At 33.5% G+C, this 21,229-nt stretch overlaps 1 protein-coding gene across 5 annotated transcripts in view; it reads right to left on the bottom strand.

Moving 5' to 3' along the window:
- LOC123543281 (L-proline trans-4-hydroxylase-like) overlaps positions 1 to 20,240 on the bottom strand; it is a 30,672-nt gene extending 10,432 nt beyond the window's left edge. For 2 of the 5 annotated variants that reach the window (XR_008366281.1, XM_053518672.1), the window contains exons 1-8: positions 16,816 to 17,138; positions 15,980 to 16,052; positions 15,256 to 15,337; positions 14,625 to 14,735; positions 14,202 to 14,293; positions 7,198 to 7,288; positions 6,075 to 6,207; positions 5,442 to 5,593 (exon numbers count right to left, since the gene is read on the bottom strand). Coding sequence is in view for 3 of the 5 variants with exons in the window: in XM_053518672.1 (XP_053374647.1) it covers positions 5,442 to 5,593; positions 6,075 to 6,207; positions 7,198 to 7,288; positions 14,202 to 14,293; positions 14,625 to 14,735; positions 15,256 to 15,337; positions 15,980 to 16,052; positions 16,816 to 16,855 (774 nt within the window). In the remaining 2 variants the exon portion in view is untranslated. Of the gene's footprint in view, positions 1 to 994; positions 1,260 to 5,441; positions 5,594 to 6,074; positions 6,208 to 7,197; positions 7,289 to 14,201; positions 14,294 to 14,624; positions 14,736 to 15,255; positions 15,338 to 15,979; positions 16,053 to 16,815; positions 17,139 to 20,181 lie in introns of those variants that run through there. The other 3 variants (XR_008366280.1, XM_053518673.1, XM_053518675.1) reach the window with 3 other exon arrangements.
- Positions 20,241 to 21,229: the final 989 nt, after the last annotated feature.

The following is a 21,229-nucleotide window of genomic DNA, read 5'->3' as shown; positions in this document are numbered from 1 at the left end:
CATTTTTATTAACCCTGGCTCCGAACATGTATGGTTCAGCCATCAGATAAAATGTGCTATTTTAGAGGCTCAAACGATTTTCTTATTTTGCTTGCAGTATTTATATAAAAAATAACCAGGGAGCCAGGCAACAAAAGAACTATCACATACCATTTTACCCCCACCTGAGGTTATTAAACGTATAAGAAAATTCCATGTAATTAGACTGCCTTGATGTAAAAGAAAATGTTACCGTATTCAATATTATTTTTATCCATCTTTGCATTGAGCATCCTCAGTAGGTATTAATACTCTATGTTTAACATAATCCGTGATAGTGCGTTTTGTCTTGTTTCAAATCTAACAGAACTATATCAACTGCACACGACGTTATGAGAGCAGGATTGCAAACGTCATAGTATAAATAAATATGCAATATCTATACAGCTACACAAGCGTTAATATATTATAGAAATCATCTGTCCTGAAATACAAATACAGACTATCTGTTTGTTATTTAAACAAAACATAGATACCGTGCTATGGGGGTGTTTTTATCGCAAGGTCATGGACTTAAACAGTATGCGGTAAAAACTGGATCTCACATTCATTTTGTTGTTTATAAAGATGAAGGTAAAGGTAAGATTTAATTAACGTCGCATATAATCAACATACAACAACTATGTATCCAGTAACAGATACTTACCCTTTATTATTTTACCACCTGGTACAGCCCTTTAAATGCTGAGAGCCAGTATATAGAAAATAGAATTAAACACACTGTTGATACTTTCGCACGATAGCAAAACCAATTATCTTTCCTAAAAGCGGCATTGTGAACAAATTTCCGTCTACTATTTCGAGGGCCCACTTAACAATCAAACCTTTGCTTTTAACGGGTGACTGGATTGTATTTGAGTACTGTAGAGTGCAAGAAAGGGGTATATAAAATTCATGCTTGGAGGATATAATTTGCTTTTTGTATGTTTTTTTTTATATTACAGAGAGAAACCTCTTCAATCTGTCTATATGTTTTATTGATATGTGTTACACATCAAACAAAATCATGTACATGGCAGTGCAGTCATAGAACTGTTGCAAATGTAACTTTTAAATTTACTGTCATATTTTTTCTGTGATTTGAGTGCCTTTTTTTCCATTTTCTGCTGACGAAACATGTTTATCCGGCTTTCTCTTCATACTGTTCACACTTCATCTCTAAATCCCTTCCCACTGAAATCTGTATAGTTGGTACACTGCTTTATGGCTTCATTTGATACCTGTCATCACGAAAAGTGTATATGATATTATTTTTTAAGGTTTAATAAAGGTTGATTATAATAATTTGTTTGTTTGTTTGTTTGTTTTGAGTTTGACGCCGTTTTTCAACAGTATTTCAATTATGTAACGACGGGCAGCTAACCTAACCAGTGTTCCTTGATTCTGTACCAGTATAAACCTGTTCTCAACTTCCGAACATGAATCAGACGTGGAGGGCGAATTATTTCCGACACAATGACTTCTATCAAATCGTCAAGGAGAACATACGCCCCGCCCGGGGTTCGAACTCACGACCCCGCGATCCTTAGGACTGTTCTCTCCCTACTGAGCTAAGCGGGTGGACTGATTATAATGTGGCGAGATACCTCTATTAGGATGTTTTGATATGATTTAGTTACCGCATACCTTATAATTCGTACCTAAAATAGTTTAACCCAGTCATATTCGCACCCACCGATGAACCGTTATAATTCAATATTTTAGATGAAAGACTAAACGAAATAAGCGCTTATCTTTCATGAATTCCTAGAAAAGAATGTTATATCTACTGACACGTTAATTACGATAGTTTTAGGCTCTAATACACAAATTAAAGACAAATTACGCACTTCCATGATCATTGCACTACCTGATTTTGACATAATCATTGAGCGCTCATTAATTACAGTTGGATAAAAGCTTATAAAAAACCGGGACAGCGCCACGAAGAGTCAACAACGTTGATGTCTGCTTAGCTACCGAGCGATAACAAATTAGAAACATTACCATCTACTATTAGGTTCTTGACCTCCTATCATAGTCTGAGTCCTTACACAAAGCAATGCGTTTCGTTTAGGAGCCACGACGATAGGAACTTGATATCTAGTGGTATTTAGGTAAAATCTTATGTATTGTTTGTTGTGAATCACCAAACTCCACGAATTTTGAGTGCTCGTCATCAGTTAAATTGAGATAGATTGATTAGCATTAATTATTTTATATTTCACCAATCATTTTAAAAATCATTTGTTTTCCAATCAGTCGGCAAGTATGCCCATAGGAAAATTATATATATCTCATATACTGAGCTAAACCGTGCACGCTACAATAATAAGGAAATATCCCTTTCACAACTAAGCATATATATACGAGGGACAAACCAGAAATACGTGGACTTTTCTTCTGATACGACAATCATACAGACTATAATTACACACATTTTACCAATGTCACCTATCATCACAGTAGCAAGAAATAAACCTTGCTTAATTACTAACGTATAAAACTTATAATTCTTCTGAAATATCGGACGAGGCTGCTATTTGGCTTAAAGCTTGGCAAAGCATCCACACAGACTTGTAAAATTATGTAAAACTACTACTCGATGCCATATCTTTGTGATAAGTCGTTATAATAAGAGTATTATGGAATGAATAAGTCTTCTATTAGGGGACACATAATGAACCGATCTCCATTCTTCCACTTCCGCATCAGAAGCATAAATGCCAATGGATAGCATTGTGAGCAAAGACTGATAGTAAACGACATATATAATGCTTTAGATGGATATAACTGATGAACAGAGTGGTTTGTTTGTAAAAAGTTCACCAGCATTTTATCATTTAAAGACATTGACTTATCAATTTTTAGGCAACAATGACAAGATAGTCTGTGGGCATGTTTCCTGAAACAACAAGTTATCACGAAACCGTCTTATATGGTTTCAACACGGAACATATTTTGAAAAAAAATGCAACGTCAATTCGACTCTTGCTCCAAGTTTCTAACTCTTGCCTTATCGCTGTCTTTAGTTCACACGTCCAAACTTGAAATTTCGTAAATAAATGAAACTATAGGAGTATCTTCGCTTTTAGTTACAATACAAGTGCCCGTAATTCCGGATTACCCATCGCATTTCGTAACAAGAGGGCCATGATGGCCCTATATCGCTCACCTGAGTACTATTGCTCTTAATGATAAGATCAAGTTTTGACATAGATCACATAGGCATACACATCAAATATCATAAGGATAAGTATTTTCTTGTAACAGTCCGTTTTGACTATGGGTCACGTACTAGTTAGGGCCAATCTCCATACCAAGTTTGAGGGTCCTATGCTCAAATGCTGCATTTTTGTACTAGCATGACTATTCCTTACCCTGGAAGACTTAAATAACATTTAAAACCAATCTAATTAAAAGCTGCTATTCATTTACATAAAAATAAAGGGAGGTAATTTGTCATAAATTCAGTCAATATGTATCTAAACTGATTGTCCAAGTCCGTGTGATGACATACATGAAATTTCAGATCAGTATCTTCATTAGTTACGGAGATATACCCATTTTAATTTGAAACAAAGGGAGGTAATTTGACATAAAATCAGTCCATAGTAATCTGTCCTGATTGTCTTAGTCCAACTAATGACAATAATGAAATTTCAAATTTCAAATGAATCCTACAAATACTTACTGAGATAAATCCATTTTTATTAAAATCAGGAGAGATAATCATGCATTGGTATATGCATGTAGAAGATACAGAGTACAAGCCTTTACAACAATATATTAGAAAAGTAAGTAAAAATAGAAATTTCTTACCATAGAAGACATAAATAACGTTTTAAACCAATCTCATTAGAAGCTGCTAGGTATATTCATTTTATATGTATCTTCACTGATTGTCCAAGTCCATCAGTCAATATATATCTAAACTGATTGTCCAAGTCCATGTGATGACATAAATGAAATTTCAGATCAGTATCTTCATTTGTTATGGAGATATACCCATTTTGATTTGAAACAAAGGGAGGTAATTTGACATAAATCAGTCCATGGTTATCTACCCTGATTGTCTCAGTCCAACTAATGTCAATAATGAAATTTCAAATGAGTCCTATAAGTACTTACTGATGTAAATCCATAATCAGATATAAAATAACTCCAGAACATATGATTGAATCTGACAGATTCATCATGGAATCCAAGATGTATTGTTGTTGAAGATATTTTGCAAGTTTGTATCAAATCAAACCATAAATGAAGTCTCTATATGGCTGCAAAAGCCAAAATAGCAAAGTTTGGACCTTTAAGGGGCCATAACTCTGGAACCCATGACGGGATCTGGCCAGTTTTCTAAAAAGTGCCAAGATATTATCTCTATACAAGTTGTGTGCAAGTTTGATTAAAGTTGATTGCAAAATGTTGTCTCTATCGTGTTCACAAGCAAAAAATAGCAAATTTTGGCCCTTTAAGGGGCCATAACTCTGAAACCCATAATGGGTCTGGCCGGATTTCGAAAAGAACTGAGATATTATATCAATACAAGTTGTGTGCAAGTTTGATTAAAGTGGATTGCAAAATGTTGTATCTATCGTGTTCACAAGCCAAAAATAGCAAATTCTTGTCCTTTAAGGGGCCATAAATCTGGAATCCATGATGGGATCTGGCCAGTTTTCGAAAGGAACCAAGATATTACGCCAATACAGCTTGTGTGCAAGTTTTATTAAAGTTGATTGCAAAGTGTGGTCTCTATCATGTTCACAAACCAAAAATGGCAAATTTTGGCCCTTTAAGGGGCAGTTACTCTGGAACCATTGACGGGATCTGGCCAGTTTTCGAAAGGTACTGAGATATTATGCCAATACAGCTTGTGTGCAAGTTTGATTCAAGGTGATTGCAAAATGTGGTCTCTATCGTGTTCACAAGCCAAAAATAGTAAATTTTGGCCCTTTAATGGGCCATAACTCTGGAACCCATGACGGGATCTAGACAGTTTTCGAAAGGAACCGAGATATTATGCCAAAACAAGTTGTGTGTAAGTTTGATTGCAAACTGTGGTCTCTATCGTGTTCACAAGAAATTGTGAACGGACGACGGACGAAGGGCGATCACAAAAGCTTACTTTGTCACTACGTGACAGGTGAGTTAAAAAGAGCAAAAGTTATTTTCATTTTGACATGAAACATATCACTATCATAATCATACTTAACAAAATTATATTAAGGGAACATTGGAAATAAATACAGTTAATTAGGTGACAGTTAAAGTATTGAACGTAATCAAAAGTTCTAGAGAATTTTTTTCAGTATAATGTTAAATATTGTGTACTGAGAGTGTGATTACCAATTTGTAGATCAACTTAATTTCACATCGCCTTCTCTGGATTGCAACACAACAAATTTATTTATCACTAAAACTACCTTTTCTAGTTTGTTGTATGAAGGGTATCCTGTTTTAAACACAGGTGAATTGTGTGCCCCATTAAAGCACGACAGGAATCCCAAACGCCCATTTTTGCTTTTGTTCTCATCGCTCCGATGTAATGTGTTTCCGTGGTGAAACAAGGCGTCACCTGAAAAATGTCACAATTCATCAACTTTAATATAGGCACTTTTATGTTTGAATCTATTGCATATTGATAAGAGAAAGTAATTTTTTAATATCATGAACTAAAATTTCAAACGGTAGGAATGTTTGTTTGGAGAGAAGTCTTTAATGTTGTCAGAACTTCCTGTACGACCCTTTTGCCCTTTGATTATATATGTTGAATTTGTTATTATAATAACTTCTTATCAAAGAGTAATAAAATATTATAAAATCAATATTTTGTTGCAATAAACAGAAATGAAAAATGTTCGTCAAATAAACATATGAAAGAGCCCTGAAAAAAACTGTTATTTTTTCTGAATATTTTTCACATATGGCTACATCAAAGGCGAAAAACAGGTAATTATGACTTGCATTTTTAAATAAAAGTTTTATCGTTCTGTAGCAAAAAAGTAACCACACATTAATACAACTAAAACCACTACATCTAGAATATATAACACAACCTGGATCCATTTCAAGGTAAAGATGTTCACATTTCTTCATAATGTCGTTTACCCGTTCAGGGTCTGCACTCATTTGACCACTAGGTACTTTACTGTGGTTTACTCGACCCATCTTATTGGACGATCTTAAGACCTAATGTGAAAGAGTTGAAATTTAATGCTAGACAAATAAAAATGCAAGCTAAATGTAGTAGAGTGAATAACACATGCAGTAGAAATTTGTATAAAGTATTCTTCCCACTGGTCTACGAGGGCCATTCTAAAAATAATGACAATTGTGCTTGAATATGGTTCACAGTCTGTGTACAGACATAAAACTTCAAAGTATCCGCCCTTGACTTCCACACACTAGTCAAGCAATCCAAGAGGAGAACGCAATGTTAATATAGGCTTCTTTAATCACAAGTACTTGTTATAACAAACGTACCTGTATTTTATTTCTAGAAGCTTTTGAATGACTGTTTAGTAGTGATATTTGCATCGCCACGATCGTGTCTTATTGGCGCAATTGTCAAATTGTGTCAATGTTTAAAAACTTATTTCTTAATGAACAATGAAATGTAAATGATCTGCCCGGGAACTGAAAGATACATGCGATTGGTGTTGTTGGCGTGCGAATATTTGAAACGTAGATCGCCGTAAAATGTAGCAATATTAGTTTCAAATAATTTGAATGCCTTAAATCAATTATTTTATAGTAAATGGGTGCGGGATTTATTTTCGGGTCGTATATTGTCTGCTGGTGTTTTTTTTTATCATAAATAGCATCATTACTGACCAAGCAAATGTGCCGAATGCCTATATGATTTACAACTGTTGTCTTTCCTATATTTATCAAAAGATCTCTAGATTGAACAGTGTACTTGCCTGTATACAACTGTTGTCTTTCCTACATTTATCAAAAGATCTCTAGATTGAATAGTGTACTTGCCTGTATACAACTGTTGTCTTTCCTACATTTATCAAAAGATCTCTAGATTGAACAGTGTACTTGCCTGTATACAACTGTTGTCTTTCCTACATTTATCAAAAGATCTCTAGATTGAACAGTGTACTTGCCTGTATACAACTGTTATCTTTCCTACATTTATCAAAAGATCTCTAGATGGAATAGTGTACTTGCCTGTATACAACTGTTATCTTTCCTGCACTTATCGAGAGGCATCCATACTGTTATCATATCTGGATATAAGACTCCATCATTGTACCAGTACCTAAACATTTGATGTAAAATAGGAACAACTATTACCATGAACTGAAAGTACCATTAGGCATTAAAATGTATGTTATAGCAGATGAAACGGCTTCCCAAATAGATATTATGCAAAATTACATGGTTACAAAAGCGCTTCTTTTAATACTGCTCATGATCTTATTTAAAGGGAAGTTATATAAAAACTATGGATTTATTAAAACTTTCTAAATTTTTATCAATATTTAAAGCTTTGACAAATATTGGAACAAACAGTTATCGAAAACTGAATTTAACAAAAGATTAATATATTTTCTTGTTCATACTGAAAACTGTAGCAACCGCGTTACAAACAAAATCATTATAAGTCTTTAAAATGATAATTTGAGCATTTGTTTAACATCGACTGTTGGAAAGGCATTTTGCTTAGATAGTATATCTACGCCCATTCTTTTGACTATATCTATCAGGATGACCCGGACCCGGGAACTGTGTAAATTGACTAGAGGATATTAACAAGATATTATAAAAATGCCGTTTTCTTTAGCATTGCTGTATTTCAATACATTTTGTCATGATATATAAATAACTTTCATAGCGGATTAAATATACAACAATGAATAAAGCAAAGGAGACAAAGGCAGGAAATATGATTGGAAACAGTGAAAAGAGCAGTATTGAAAAAGAAAATAAGACTGGTAAAAAGAAAAATGGACAGCCTCCAGCTAAACGCACACACTCTGAAGTCAGTAATTGTAGTACAGAGGAACTGACCTACATACACACACAGTTAGACTGCATGAGTGAAAGCCTAACTGAAGTTAGGGGTGAGCTCAAAACACTGATGAAAAAGGAGGACATTGAAAATTTGATCACAACAACAATCACAAACATAATGGAAAAAATTGAAAATAAAATGACTGATATAATAAACAGAAAAATTAAAGAAAAAACAGAAGAACTCTTTGATAGAATACACAGCCTAGAGTTTGACAATGCAGAGCTAAAAGCAGAAATAGTCCAGATAAAAACTAAAAAAGACCAAGAACTTGAACACCTATTTGATCAAGTTGAAAAGAATAAAATTTTGGCACAAGAGGCGAACAAGAAGGCAAATTATAATGAACAGTACAGCAGAAAGAACAATGTCAAAATAATGAATGTAACTGTGAAGGAAAATGAAACTGAAGAAGTCTTGACAACCAGTGTTCAAGAAATCCTTAAGAAACATAAGGTTACCCTAGAAAAGGAACAGATATTGGCAATTCATAGAATTCCTGGAAAGCCAGACAGCGTAAAGCCTGTATTGATAAAATTAAAAAATAACAACGCTAAAATTGCAATTATGCAAAAGAGAAAAGCATTGAAAGAAGCTGGTCACAGACTCATTGATGATGTGACAAAGTTAAACCATGGTCTTATTAGCAGACTTTCTCTACATCCAGAAATTTCCAGTGCCTGGTTTTTCAATGGTAGTGTCTATGGTTCCACAAAGAAAGGGAACAGATATAAATTTGACATATATGATACCATCAGCTCCATCATTACTTGAGACATTATATAAACATATGTTTATATAATAATAGTCTTATTTGAGATACTTTCACTTAAACACACTATCAAACATAATGTGTTTTTAAAATAGTTACATTATATAAGTGTTTTAATAACCTACAAAGGTTGAACAATGCTTGAACACCAGCTTCTGACTGATATTGATAAATTTGTGACATGATCTATGATTTTTGTGAATTTATATGTTGTTTTTGTGTGTAAGGTTATACATGGGATTACCAAAAATGTTGTTATAACTTTTAGGCATTTAAGCTCTAGCTTCGTGAATGTCCATAAATCTACAATGAAAGAGCACATTTCAGGAAATAGACTTTACGTATATTTTTGTTTTGAAGGCTAAGAAAAATTCTTGATTGGTTGTTGTGCTAATATCTGTTTCATCCTTGGTCTCTATGTCAGTGCTGTTCTTCTTAACACACAAAGTGTGAAGAGAATAGGTCCTTTCCTTTGAAAAGGAATAAAGCAAGCAACATAAAATACCTACATATTTATCCAAAAATTACCTAAATATTCAGTGTGATACTTGTATTTATAGAAATTTACATTTGTTTTTCTGTATAATTTGTACATTTAACATATTTTGCACACATTCATCTCTCTTCTTCTGATTTTGCTGTTATTGGAAAGGGTAATCTGTATCATGAATATGTTTATCAAGTCTGTTTACATACTATGTATAGATTATGGCTGATCTTAGAGTATTATCGGTAAATTGCCGTGGCCTAAATGGTAATAAGAAACAAACAGATGCTTTCAGATTTTTAAAAGAAAAGAATTATCATATATACTGTTTACAAGACACCCATTTCACCAAGAGTCAGGAAAAGTTTATATACTCACAATGGAATAATGAATGCTATTTTAGTTTTTCATCTTCAAATGCTAGAGGTGTAGCAATTCTCTTTAATAAAAACTTTGAATATACAGTACATAAGGCTCATTCGGATAATGCTGGTAACGTTATAGCTTTAAATATTACCCTAGAAACAAATAGAATCACACTAATTAATTTGTATGGACCAAATACAGATGATCCTGAGTTTTATGATAAGATTTTCACCCTTATTGACAAAATAGGTAATGAATCATATATAATTTGTGGAGATTACAATCTAGTTCTTGACCCATCTTTAGACTATGATAATTACAAGCATATAAATAATAATAAAGCAAGATTAAAGCTTCTAGAATATATGAAAGATAGACAACTAGTAGACCCTTTCCTTTTAGAGAAAGTTTTCCTGATAAAAAAAAGATATACATGGCGTCGTTCAAATCCTCTCCAGCAAGCACGTCTTGACTTTTTCTTATTAACAGAAGATCTTTTGATAAATATTCCAAAAGCTGATATTGAAACTAGCTATAAGTCAGATCACTCAATAGCATCTATATGTTTAAGTTTTTCCGAGGTAGAACATGGCAAAGGATTATGGAAGCATAATAATTCCCTTCTTAAAGATGAAGAGTACTTAAAAAATATCAGGAAAAAAATAAGGGATGTAAAGCAACAATATTGCTTACGAGTTTATAATACAGAAAATATTGATCAAATCCCAAATGAAGAAATTGAATTTATTATTAACGACCAATTGTTTTTAGAGACATTGCTTATGGAACTGAGAGGAACATCAATATCATATAGTAGCTATAAGAAACGTTTAATTGACAAAACAGAGGCTGATTTAATTTCAAAGATATCAGATTTTGAAGAAAATTTAAATGAACAAAATGCTGACCAAATGGAAGCATTGAAATTAGAACTTAAAGAGATAAGAGAAAATAAGTTGAAAGGACATATTATTCGATCAAAAGCAAAGTGGATCGACGAAGGTGAAAAACCTTCAAGTTTTTTTTGTAATTTAGAGAAGCGAAATTATATCAATAAAACTATTTCAAAGATAGAGCTAGAAAATGGGAAGATAATAAACACACAAAAGGATATCTTGATGGAAATGCAAACTTTTTATCAGGCATTGTATTCTTGTAAAGATGATTCACTGATAAGTGATATTGACTTGAATGAATTATTTGAAAATATACCTGTTAGAAAATTAAGCATACAAGAAAGTAAAGAGATTGAAGGTAAACTAACATATTTAGAAGCTAGTAACACATTGATCAGTATGGCAAATGATAAATCACCAGGAAGTGATGGCTTCTCAGCAAACTTTTTAAAATGTTTTGGAAAGACTTGGGTCATTTTATTGTCAGATCATTGAATTATGCTTTAGAAATAGGACAACTGTCTATTACCCAAAGACATGGTATAATTACTTGCATTCCGAAAGAGAACAAACCAAAACAGTTCCTTAAAAACTGGAGACCAATAACACTTTGAAAACTGTTTATAAAATAGCTTCTGGAGCAGTTGCATCACGTATAAAAACTGTTCTGAAAAGCATCATTAGCGATGAACAAACAGGCTTTATAAAAGATAGGTATATTGGTGAAAATACAAGACTGATCTATGATATAATGCATTTTGCTGAAGAAAGCAACATTCCTGGTCTATTATTGTTGATTGACTTTGAAAAAGCATTTGATTCCCTCTCTTGGGTATTTATTCAGAAAACACTGAATTTCTTTAATTTTGGAGATTGTCTTAAAAGATGGGTAAAACTCTTTTATTCGAATATACAGTCATCTGTATGCCAGTGTGGTTTTTTATCAGATTCTTTTAATATTGGCCGTGGCTGCCGTCAGGGTGACCCTTTGTCACCTTATATATTTATCCTCTGCTCTGAAATTCTTACTAAGAAAATAAAAAAGAACAAAGAAATAAAAGGTATAAAGGTAAATGGTATAGAACAATTATTATCACTTTTTGCTGATGATATATCAGTAATTCTGGATGGAACAAGTGAATCATTAAATGAAACCTTGACAGAGTTGGACTTTTTTGCAAATATTTCAGGCCTCAAAATCAACTTTGAAAAAACTCATGTAATATGGTTTGGTTCTAAAAAATTCAGTACCGAGTCCATTAAGACAAAGTTCAAGCTGGCTTGGGGAAAATATGAATTTAAATTACTTGGCATTCAATTTCATGTTAACTTAGAGAAGATGATTATACTTAATTATAAAGATAAATTGAGTAGCTTAGAAAATTCTGTTAAGTTTTGGAATAGGAGATACCTTACGCCAATTGGAAGATGTACAGTTATTAAGAGTTTATTGTTACCAGCCTTTAATCACTTGTTTATCTCTCTCCCTGATCCTGGTGACAAAATACTGAAATCTATTAATGACACCTTGTATAACTTCCTGTGGCATGGACCAGCAAAAGTGAAAAAATCAGTCATAATAAAAGATTACTGTGAAGGAGGAATTAAAATGACAAATGTCCAGTGTTTTATTCAAAGTTTGAAAATAACCTGGATAAGAAGATTGTTAGCCACACAAGCAAATTGGGCAATTTTGGCAGACAATTTATTTGATAAACACAAACTGATTAATTGCGGGAAACATTATGCAGACAAAATAGAACAAAAAATTTCAAATAAATTTTGGAAAAGTGTTTTGCAATCATATTCCAATTTTCTAAAAGTTACTCCCGTGGAAACTAAGACAGACTTTTTAAAGTGTCCAATCTTTTATAATCATAACATTCTTGTTGGAAAACAAGGTCTATTTTTCAAATCCTGGTATGAGAATGGTATAAGATATATTAATGATATGTATAGACAAAACAAGCTTATGTCTTATGAAGAATTTAAAAATAGCACAAAAATACATGTGAACACATTACATTATCTTGGAATAACAAGAGCTATATTGAACTACAGTAAACAAATTACACTAACAGAAGCAGAAACAGAATCTCAGTGCAATCCATTCATTCCTTTTCCTATAGGAATAATACTAAAATCAAAATCAGGATGTAAAGACATCTATAATATTCTAAACAGAAACTCTGATACCCCAACAAGCCAAACAAAATGGAATTCAGAATTTCACTTCAATTATGATGAATGGAAATATTTTTATAGTATGCCATTTAAAGTAACAAGGGACAGCAATTTACAATGGCTGCAATATAGACTTCTACATCGTATTTTGCCAGTCAATAAGTATTTAAGAACATTAAGCTTGAAAGATAATGATCTATGTGACTTTTGTAAGAGTGAATCAGAAACCATAGAACATTTGTTTTGGAAATGTATACACTCAAGTTTGTTCCTTCAAGATCTTAAGAGGCAGTTGGAGATTAAAAATAGTTCCTTAGCATTAGACAAAATAAGCTTCTTGTTCGGAGCAAAAGGTACTCCAGAATACTTAACATCGCTATATATTAAAAAATTCATATTCTCAAGTAAAAGTTTTGGTAGATTATTATCAGTGAATAATATGAAATATTATCTACAACATGAATTCAATATTAATAAAGAATTGTCAATAAAAACCAAACTTCCAACAAATTTGAGGCAAATTGGAAAATAATAAACAACCTTATTAATTAGTTGTCAGGTTTTTCATATTGTTTTATTCAGGCAGAGGATTTTTTTTTTTATACTTCAAAAAATAATCAGAAAAAAATTCCAGACTATTGAACAAGAAATACAGAGCACAACCCTTTCTCTCACTTATTCTTAAAGGCTTATTTGATACTTTTAGTACTTCAGCATTATATGTTATATAAGCATCATGTAGCATTTTCGCATCTGTATTATACAAATTTTTTTGGCAAATGCAGTGTTTCTAGATACATATCATGACAGTTTACACTTTCATATCTGTATATACTTCATAATGATACTTGTATTGATGCAATGTTTCTAGATATGTTATATGTCATGACAGTTCACACTTTCATAACTGTATATACATGTACTTCATAATGATGCAATGATTCTAGATACAGGGTATATATCATGACAGATTAAACTCTCATATCTGTATATAGCATATAATTCATAATGATACTTGTGTTGATGCAGTGTTTCTAGATATGTTATATGTCATGACAGATATGTTATGTCATGACAGTTTACACTTTCATATCTGTATATACTTCATGACGATACTTGTGTTGATGCAATGATTCTAGATACATGTTATATATCATGACAGATTGCACTTTCATATCTGTATATAATGCTACTTGTGTTAATGCAATGTTAAACTTTCCAGATACATGCTATATATCATGACAGTTCTTTCATGTCTATATATAATGATACTATGCCATGATATATAAATAATAAACTCAAATATATAATGTCTGAAAGCAAGAAATCAATTGAACATACACCAACATTATAAGCATCATTTAAACTGAATCATAGTAAACAAATATGTAAAAGATAATTTTTTTTTTTCAAATTTTTAATTTGTTAAACGAATCGGTTTTAAAAGAATACCCGTAGTCCTGGTGCCAGACAATCTCTCCGCCGACGCATGCTTCTTTATTCACAAACATAGAACACCAGTGATACACTTCACATCCTAGTAACTGAAATCAAATTTGTCAAATCATACATAATGCTGTCCTAATCTATCGCTTGCTAACCACTTCCATTTCTTACATGCTTCAATTAAATAAGTCTTTAGTATGTCCAGAGAATCAATCGTTTTATGCAAAGATGCCATTTTTAAATCAAGTCGTTACGATGTAAAAACATCGCTCATTTGTGCATACAACTGCATATGGGTGGTATCCTTGAATGTAAAACAAATATATTGTGTATTAATGTGGTTAGAAAATTATTTTTTTATCCCGGTTTAGTAGTTCTGATAGTTAGAATACTTGCTGTTTTAACTGTCTCCTAGAATATCACACTTACTTGTTCACATGAACCATCCACCTTTTCACATCGTGCAACCATTCCAGTAACATCATGGCCAGGATAGGAACACAATGTTCTTTGTATCTGTCTGCCATTTTCTTCGTAAGTCTTCATGAAAAATATTAAATAGCTCTTAAATGATAGTAAAGCAGACACAGGGCAGTAACAGTCATTCGGAACGCCTGATGCTTGTTTATGGCTCCGAATTTTGTAAATGTTATAAACATTGAAGCTATAACAAACGCACAAAATAAATAAAACAGTGATTGTTGCTAGTACATAGTTATATAAACTTCACTAAGTAAAATATAAAAGAAAACTTTCTATATATTTGCACTTTTTCTCTGCATTTTGAATAATTATTAAAGCAACTTGAAGACAAGTATTTATGTTCTTCACGTGTACCTAATGCACCTGGTTATTGAAAATGCGTGACATTCGTACAATGACATTTAAATTTAATTATTTTTATTTTTTATTTATAAATATATTTCTATATGCTGTTTTGGTCAAACATCAAGTGTCTTATATACATCTTGAAAAACTTAGTAATTTTTCGTTGTTTAATATTTTTATTCTACAAATTTGTCAATGTATTTAGAATAATGAAATAATTAATGTACGGTACCATGTATCCATGATTCAGAATTCCGTCTGGATCCTCGACAACTTTCCATATGTTTGCTACTTCTTCTGAGTCTAAGAATTGTCTTAAAATTTAAAAGAAATATAAACTTCATACAAACCAAGATTGATGTTACACGGTTAAAGGTTGGAATAAATGACATGGTAAAGTCTTTTCAATGAACTAGTTTATAATATGAGCCGTGCCATGGGAAAACCAACATAGTGGCTTTGCGACCAGCATGGATCCAGACCAGCCTGCGCATCCGCGCAGTCTGGTCAGGATCCATGCTGTTCGCTTTCAAAGCCTATTGCTATTAGAGAAACTGTTAGCGAACAGCATGGATCCTGACCAGACTGCGCGAATGCGCAGGCTGGTCTGGATCCATGCTGGTCGCAAAGCCACTATGTTGGTTTTCCCATGGCATGGCTCGATCATATGTTTCGTATATACATAATCTAATGTACAGTATGATTTTAGTTTAAGGCCACATCAGCATAATTTATAACATGTTAGTTTTTCCTTCCCTTCCGTTTATAATAAAGCACGAGTGAGTAGAACCACGATCCTCCAGCAAAATACCTTCCAGGCATTACGGCGACTCGAGCGGGTTTGGAATGGACAAGCGGACAAGTGTTTATTACATACAATGTATTTAAAAAAAAATGACAGAACTGTTCATCTGCAAAAGAAGATTAAATCTTTACTGAAATATCTTCATATTCACCTTGCAATAAAAAATCCATTTTCTGTAAAACTGTTCTTCATCTCGTCAGTGAGGTTGCCTTCCCACTTAAAATCTATACATAAAAAAGGAAAGAACTATAGCATTAACAGATACAAATGTAAGTTTACAAAGCGAACTTTAAACATGTATAAATGTACATGTACAACATCTCGAGAAGAAAAACAACAACAGCAAGCTACAGTATGCTGCTGTGATGTTTTATATAATTATGTTGGAAGTAAACATTCACTCCAAGCGTGATTTCCGTACGATATTGCACCGTTCCAGTTTTAAAGGACTTGTAAACGTTTTCAACAATAAACCATTTAATGTTTAAGAATTACTGTTCAGATCGTGTAAATTATCATAAGGAGGTTACGGAGGTTATGTTGATAGGACATGGCGGCATGTTTCAATAAAGTAATGCCACTATTTGTCACGGGCGTGAAACGGTAAACAATTCCGAGGACTGCAGGTTAATCGCATCCAGGACTGCAATTATTTTGACACGTTTTCTCAATACGACGTCTATCAAAGTCATTAGGCAGTAGACCATGACATTGCTTTTTTATAACTTGATCAACCCTTCTCAAAGGGAATGCGAAGTTATTAATAAAGTCTAGAACAAGATCATTTGGCAGCACAAACGCAAACAGCGAATTTAGAGCAGAACGGACGCATACGCGGAAGTACACTCAGCCCGTTCCTCTGTTATACAAATACATTGACTGGACTGCAAAAGAACTAGCTCATATTATAACACTGACTCCAAGTACGGGAACATTTAAGAAAATTCCAAGTAATTAGACTGCCTTGATGTAAAAAGAAAGGATTACCGTATTCAGTATTATTTTTATCCATCTTTGCATTGAGCATCCTTAGTTTACACTACGCAGTGTCACACTCGGGCTGGTATTAATACTGTATGTTTTACATAATCCGTGATAGAGCAATTTGCTTGTTTCAAATTGTTAAAACATGTGATATATTTACGATTTAACAGTACTATACTAACTGCACACGCACGTTATGAACACAGGATAGAATACCAGATGTCTATAAATTAATATGCAATATATTTGCAGCTGCATAAGCGTTAAGATATTATAGAAATCATCTGTCCTGAAATACAGACAGACTACTTGTTTGTTATTTAAACAAATCCTAGATATCGTGCTATCGCAAGGTCATGGACTTAAACGGTATGCATACATAAAATACTGGTCAAAGTTGATGTAATCAAACTGGATCTGACATTCATCCTGTTGTTTATTAATTAACGTCGCATGTAATCAACAACACGAGCTACAAAGTGTTTGTTCGACAAACTATGTTTCAAGTAATAGATAATACTTACCCTGGTACAGCTCTTTAGATGCTGAGAGCCAAGCAAGGGAGCTACCAGTACCGTTTTAAAAATGTACGAAAACTCTTATTTTTAAGGTCTTCAAAGGTCATGTCAGATCTTGTCCGGCCCATAACTTGGACATGCATTGAGGAATCTTGTTCATATTTGGCATGAATGTTAAACTCAGTGAAACGGAGTGTCAAGCGCAAACCCCAGGTTCCTATTTTAAAGATCAAGGTCACAGTTGGAGGTCAAAGATAATATGAGGTCTTGTCCGGCCCATAACGTTGACATGCATTGAGGAATCGTGTTTAAATTTGGCATGAAATTTTAACTTAATGAGACGGGCTCAATCTCAAAGGTCAAGGTCACAGTTAGGGGTCAAAGGGTGGGCTCGGCATGTTGCCCGTATGCAACTAGTGTAAATGTGTTTTCCGGCTGAAATCCACACTGATCTTTACGGCTTTAATTCGTGGCTTTGTAGCTTATAAGGATAGATAATGCTTTTCATGTCCTTAAAACCTCACACTTTTTGGGATAAAACTTGATGGGCAAGGCCTTTCCAAATGTTCTAATTTGCTGAGATCCTACTGGATAGTCTCCATGAGCAGTGTTTATAGTGATTTCAACTACTCTACCATCAGCAAAAATATCTAGAACTCACTACGTCTTTGCTCGATAATGTATTGAAAAGTGCTAATCGAACCAAATTTTGAGCACGTGATGTGGATTTATACTATTGCTTGTATACATCAAAACTCAGTATTGTATTAAAGGGCACTTTTATTAAATGCTGTTTTCGTAAAAAAATGATTTATCGTGCTAAAATATAAATAAGTAACTTTCTTATACACTGCTTGGCATTTTATGCATGCCTGTGTGACACAGCAGTGTACATTTTCTTTTAATCTAATATTCATTCTATACAAGAATAACTTTTGTAAAAGTTCTCTTCATATATTTTTTCTGGTGTCACACTGATTCATCGGGCACCGGCATTGCAATGAGTCATTAAAGCAGTAGTACAACTGCTTAAATATAGTTTGAAATATATCTAGAACTGAGTAATTTCGATACAGAATTTTTGGTGTAGTTCGTGGCTGTTATATTCTTACATTTAGCGCAAAATTAAAATTGATCGAAATCGTCTTAGCAGTGTGCTTAAGTATAGTTTGAAATATATCTAACACTGAGTAATTTCAATGCAGAATTTTTAGTGTAGTTCGTGGTTGTTATATTCTTACATTTAGCGCAAAATTAAAATTGATCGAAATCGTCTTAGCAGTTTGCTTAAGTATAGTTTGAAATATATCTAACACTGAGTAATTTCAATGCAGAGTTTTTAGTGTAATTCGTGGCTGTTATTTAACAAATAATCAAGGCCTTCGAGTGGTTTATCGTCTGATTTACCACGATTCAGAGTTCAGATGCGTAGGAATTGAACCACGAGGGTGTCAACCAGAGAGGTTAAATACTGAAGCATCTGAACGATGAACCGTACTAAATTAGACGATAAATCACAAAATGACCTTGATTGTTTTCATTCTGATATGCTCATTGACATATTTTAATAAATATTATGCTGGACTCCATCTACCCGAGGAGTAATGTATCGGCAATGTGTGGCAATTTGACGTTATAATTGACGTCATAACGCTCTCTTACCGGTCCGCGCGTCAACCGTTGTTTATCGCAGAATATACAGAGTTTGATTTCCTTCTTTGTTTAACTGGAAATCAAACCGAGTCATGTAAGAATCTTACATTCGCGCGAAATTAAAATTGATCGAAATCGTCTTTCAGTTTCTAATGACATGTGTGATGCGGACACGAAACAAAGTCATATGATCTTTGACCCCTAAGTGTGACGTTGACTTTAGAGCGAGCCGTCCAAAACATGCGCTTTGTACGTTGTCTCGATGTGGTGAACAGTTGTGCCAAGTTTCTTCGAAATCCTTCCAGGGGTTCAAGAGTTACAGAGGTATGAACTTTGTCCCCTAAGTGTGACCTTGACTTTGAAGCGAGTCACCAAAATAAGCGCTCTGCACGTCGACTCGATGTGGTGTACATTGGTGCAAATTTTCTTTAAAATCCTTCAAGTAGTTCAAGAGTTACAGAGCAGACACGAAACAAAGTCATATGACCTTTGACCACTAAGTGTGACATTGATCTTGAAGAGAGCCATCCAAAACATGCGCTCTGCACGTCGTCTCGATGTGGTGAACATTTGTGTCAAGTTTCTTTGAAATCCTTAAAGAGGTTCAAGAGTTACAGAGCGGACACGTAATTGCTATCGGACGAACGGACAAACGGACACCGGCGTCATAACATAATACGACCTTTCGGGAGTATAAAAAAGCAATTGAATAAAGTGTATACCCTGCATAACCAACCATTTTCTACAGTAACGCGGGGTTCCTACTTCTGCGTCGAAATAACATCAAGACTTTCATTGTCTAGAATGACTGTATACGTGTATATTTGTTAATAGTGTATATGAATGAGACTGGAATAAATAAATAAATATATTAATTAAATTACTAGTAAAGCTAATGTCCTAAAGGGAAATTTCCATTTAGCAAAGTAAGAAACTAAACAAGCAGCTTACAATTCTTTGACCGACGAACCTTGGATTTGATTTAATCATATTTTATAGATATATGAATTTATTATATACAATACATTGGTACATATAACACATTTCAATAAACACGCATATGATGAAGCTGATTTAAAGCCCCAACATCCGACCAGACTATCGGATGTAAATGAGCTATAAAGTAGGCAGTGCTTATCAGCTGAATCAGTGGAGGTTATCTATTTATAACTAAGATGTAAACACAAGCATGTTTTACCTTGATTGTAAATTGAAAGCAATTGGGTTGGACCACAATTTTATCCAATGTTAATGACGGGACCTCGCACCCTGAAATAAGTAAGGTAACAAATTGATCATAGTTGGGCTCAAAATCCATAAATACTAAGTAAATGTTTTTTATATGCAGTATTTTATATTTACTTTTGGAGTGAAAAACAAAGATAATCTATGAAATACACTAAACAAATAAATAAAAAAAGGAAAAATATGTTGAATATGACGAACCTTGAAATATAGTTCATGTAGTTCACCCGACTAGGATCCTTCTAATAAAAAATATAGATAACATTAAAATGGTACAAAAAAGGGGGCTGCAAGATTTGTCACAAACAGTTACAGCAAGACCCTATGTACGGTCTCACATATACTCAGGAACCTGAACTAAATTATTATAGATACTCATTTTCCCCATTGACAGTTGTTGTGTGGAACTCTCTTCAACCACTTGTATTCAGTGCTTATTAAGTCGTGCAATGTCAGCACCATAAACTACTTTTCCTAAACGGATTTCATCATTGAAACTACTAACCTTATTTTCCTGCACATAGATATTATGTATACTTTGAAGGAATATCTTAGGATTCAAAGATCAAACTGCACGGTTACTCCTGGGTGGATTGAGTAGCCAAGGAACTCTAGCAGCCTTTTACTTTTCTAATCCCCAGAAGGAAAGGTAAGCATTATTTAACGTTGCATATAATCAACATACAACACAGCTACACAACCCTGGTATCCATTAGCATATACTTGTAAACATGTAAACTTATGTTACCTAACTCCTTGTACAACCCTTTTGAATACTGAGTGCCAAGCAAGGGAACTACAAGTTCCTATTTTCAAGTCTTTGGTATGACACGGACAGGAATCGGACCCCGCACCTCCTGCACTCTGCCGTTGAGTCATTCAGGCGCATTATCATAATAGTTCAATAATCGACTACCAGAAGAAGAAAGGAGAAGATACTCATACATCTACATATATTTAATTATAAATATATAATGTGTAAATGTTTTATATCAATGATT

The sequence above is a fragment of the Mercenaria mercenaria genome, chromosome 11, assembly GCF_021730395.1.
Source record: "Mercenaria mercenaria strain notata chromosome 11, MADL_Memer_1, whole genome shotgun sequence".
Lineage (NCBI taxonomy): Eukaryota > Metazoa > Mollusca > Bivalvia > Venerida > Veneridae > Mercenaria > Mercenaria mercenaria.
The sequence above is the reverse complement of the archived record's forward strand: the minus strand, read 5'-3'. Positions and strand labels throughout refer to the sequence as shown.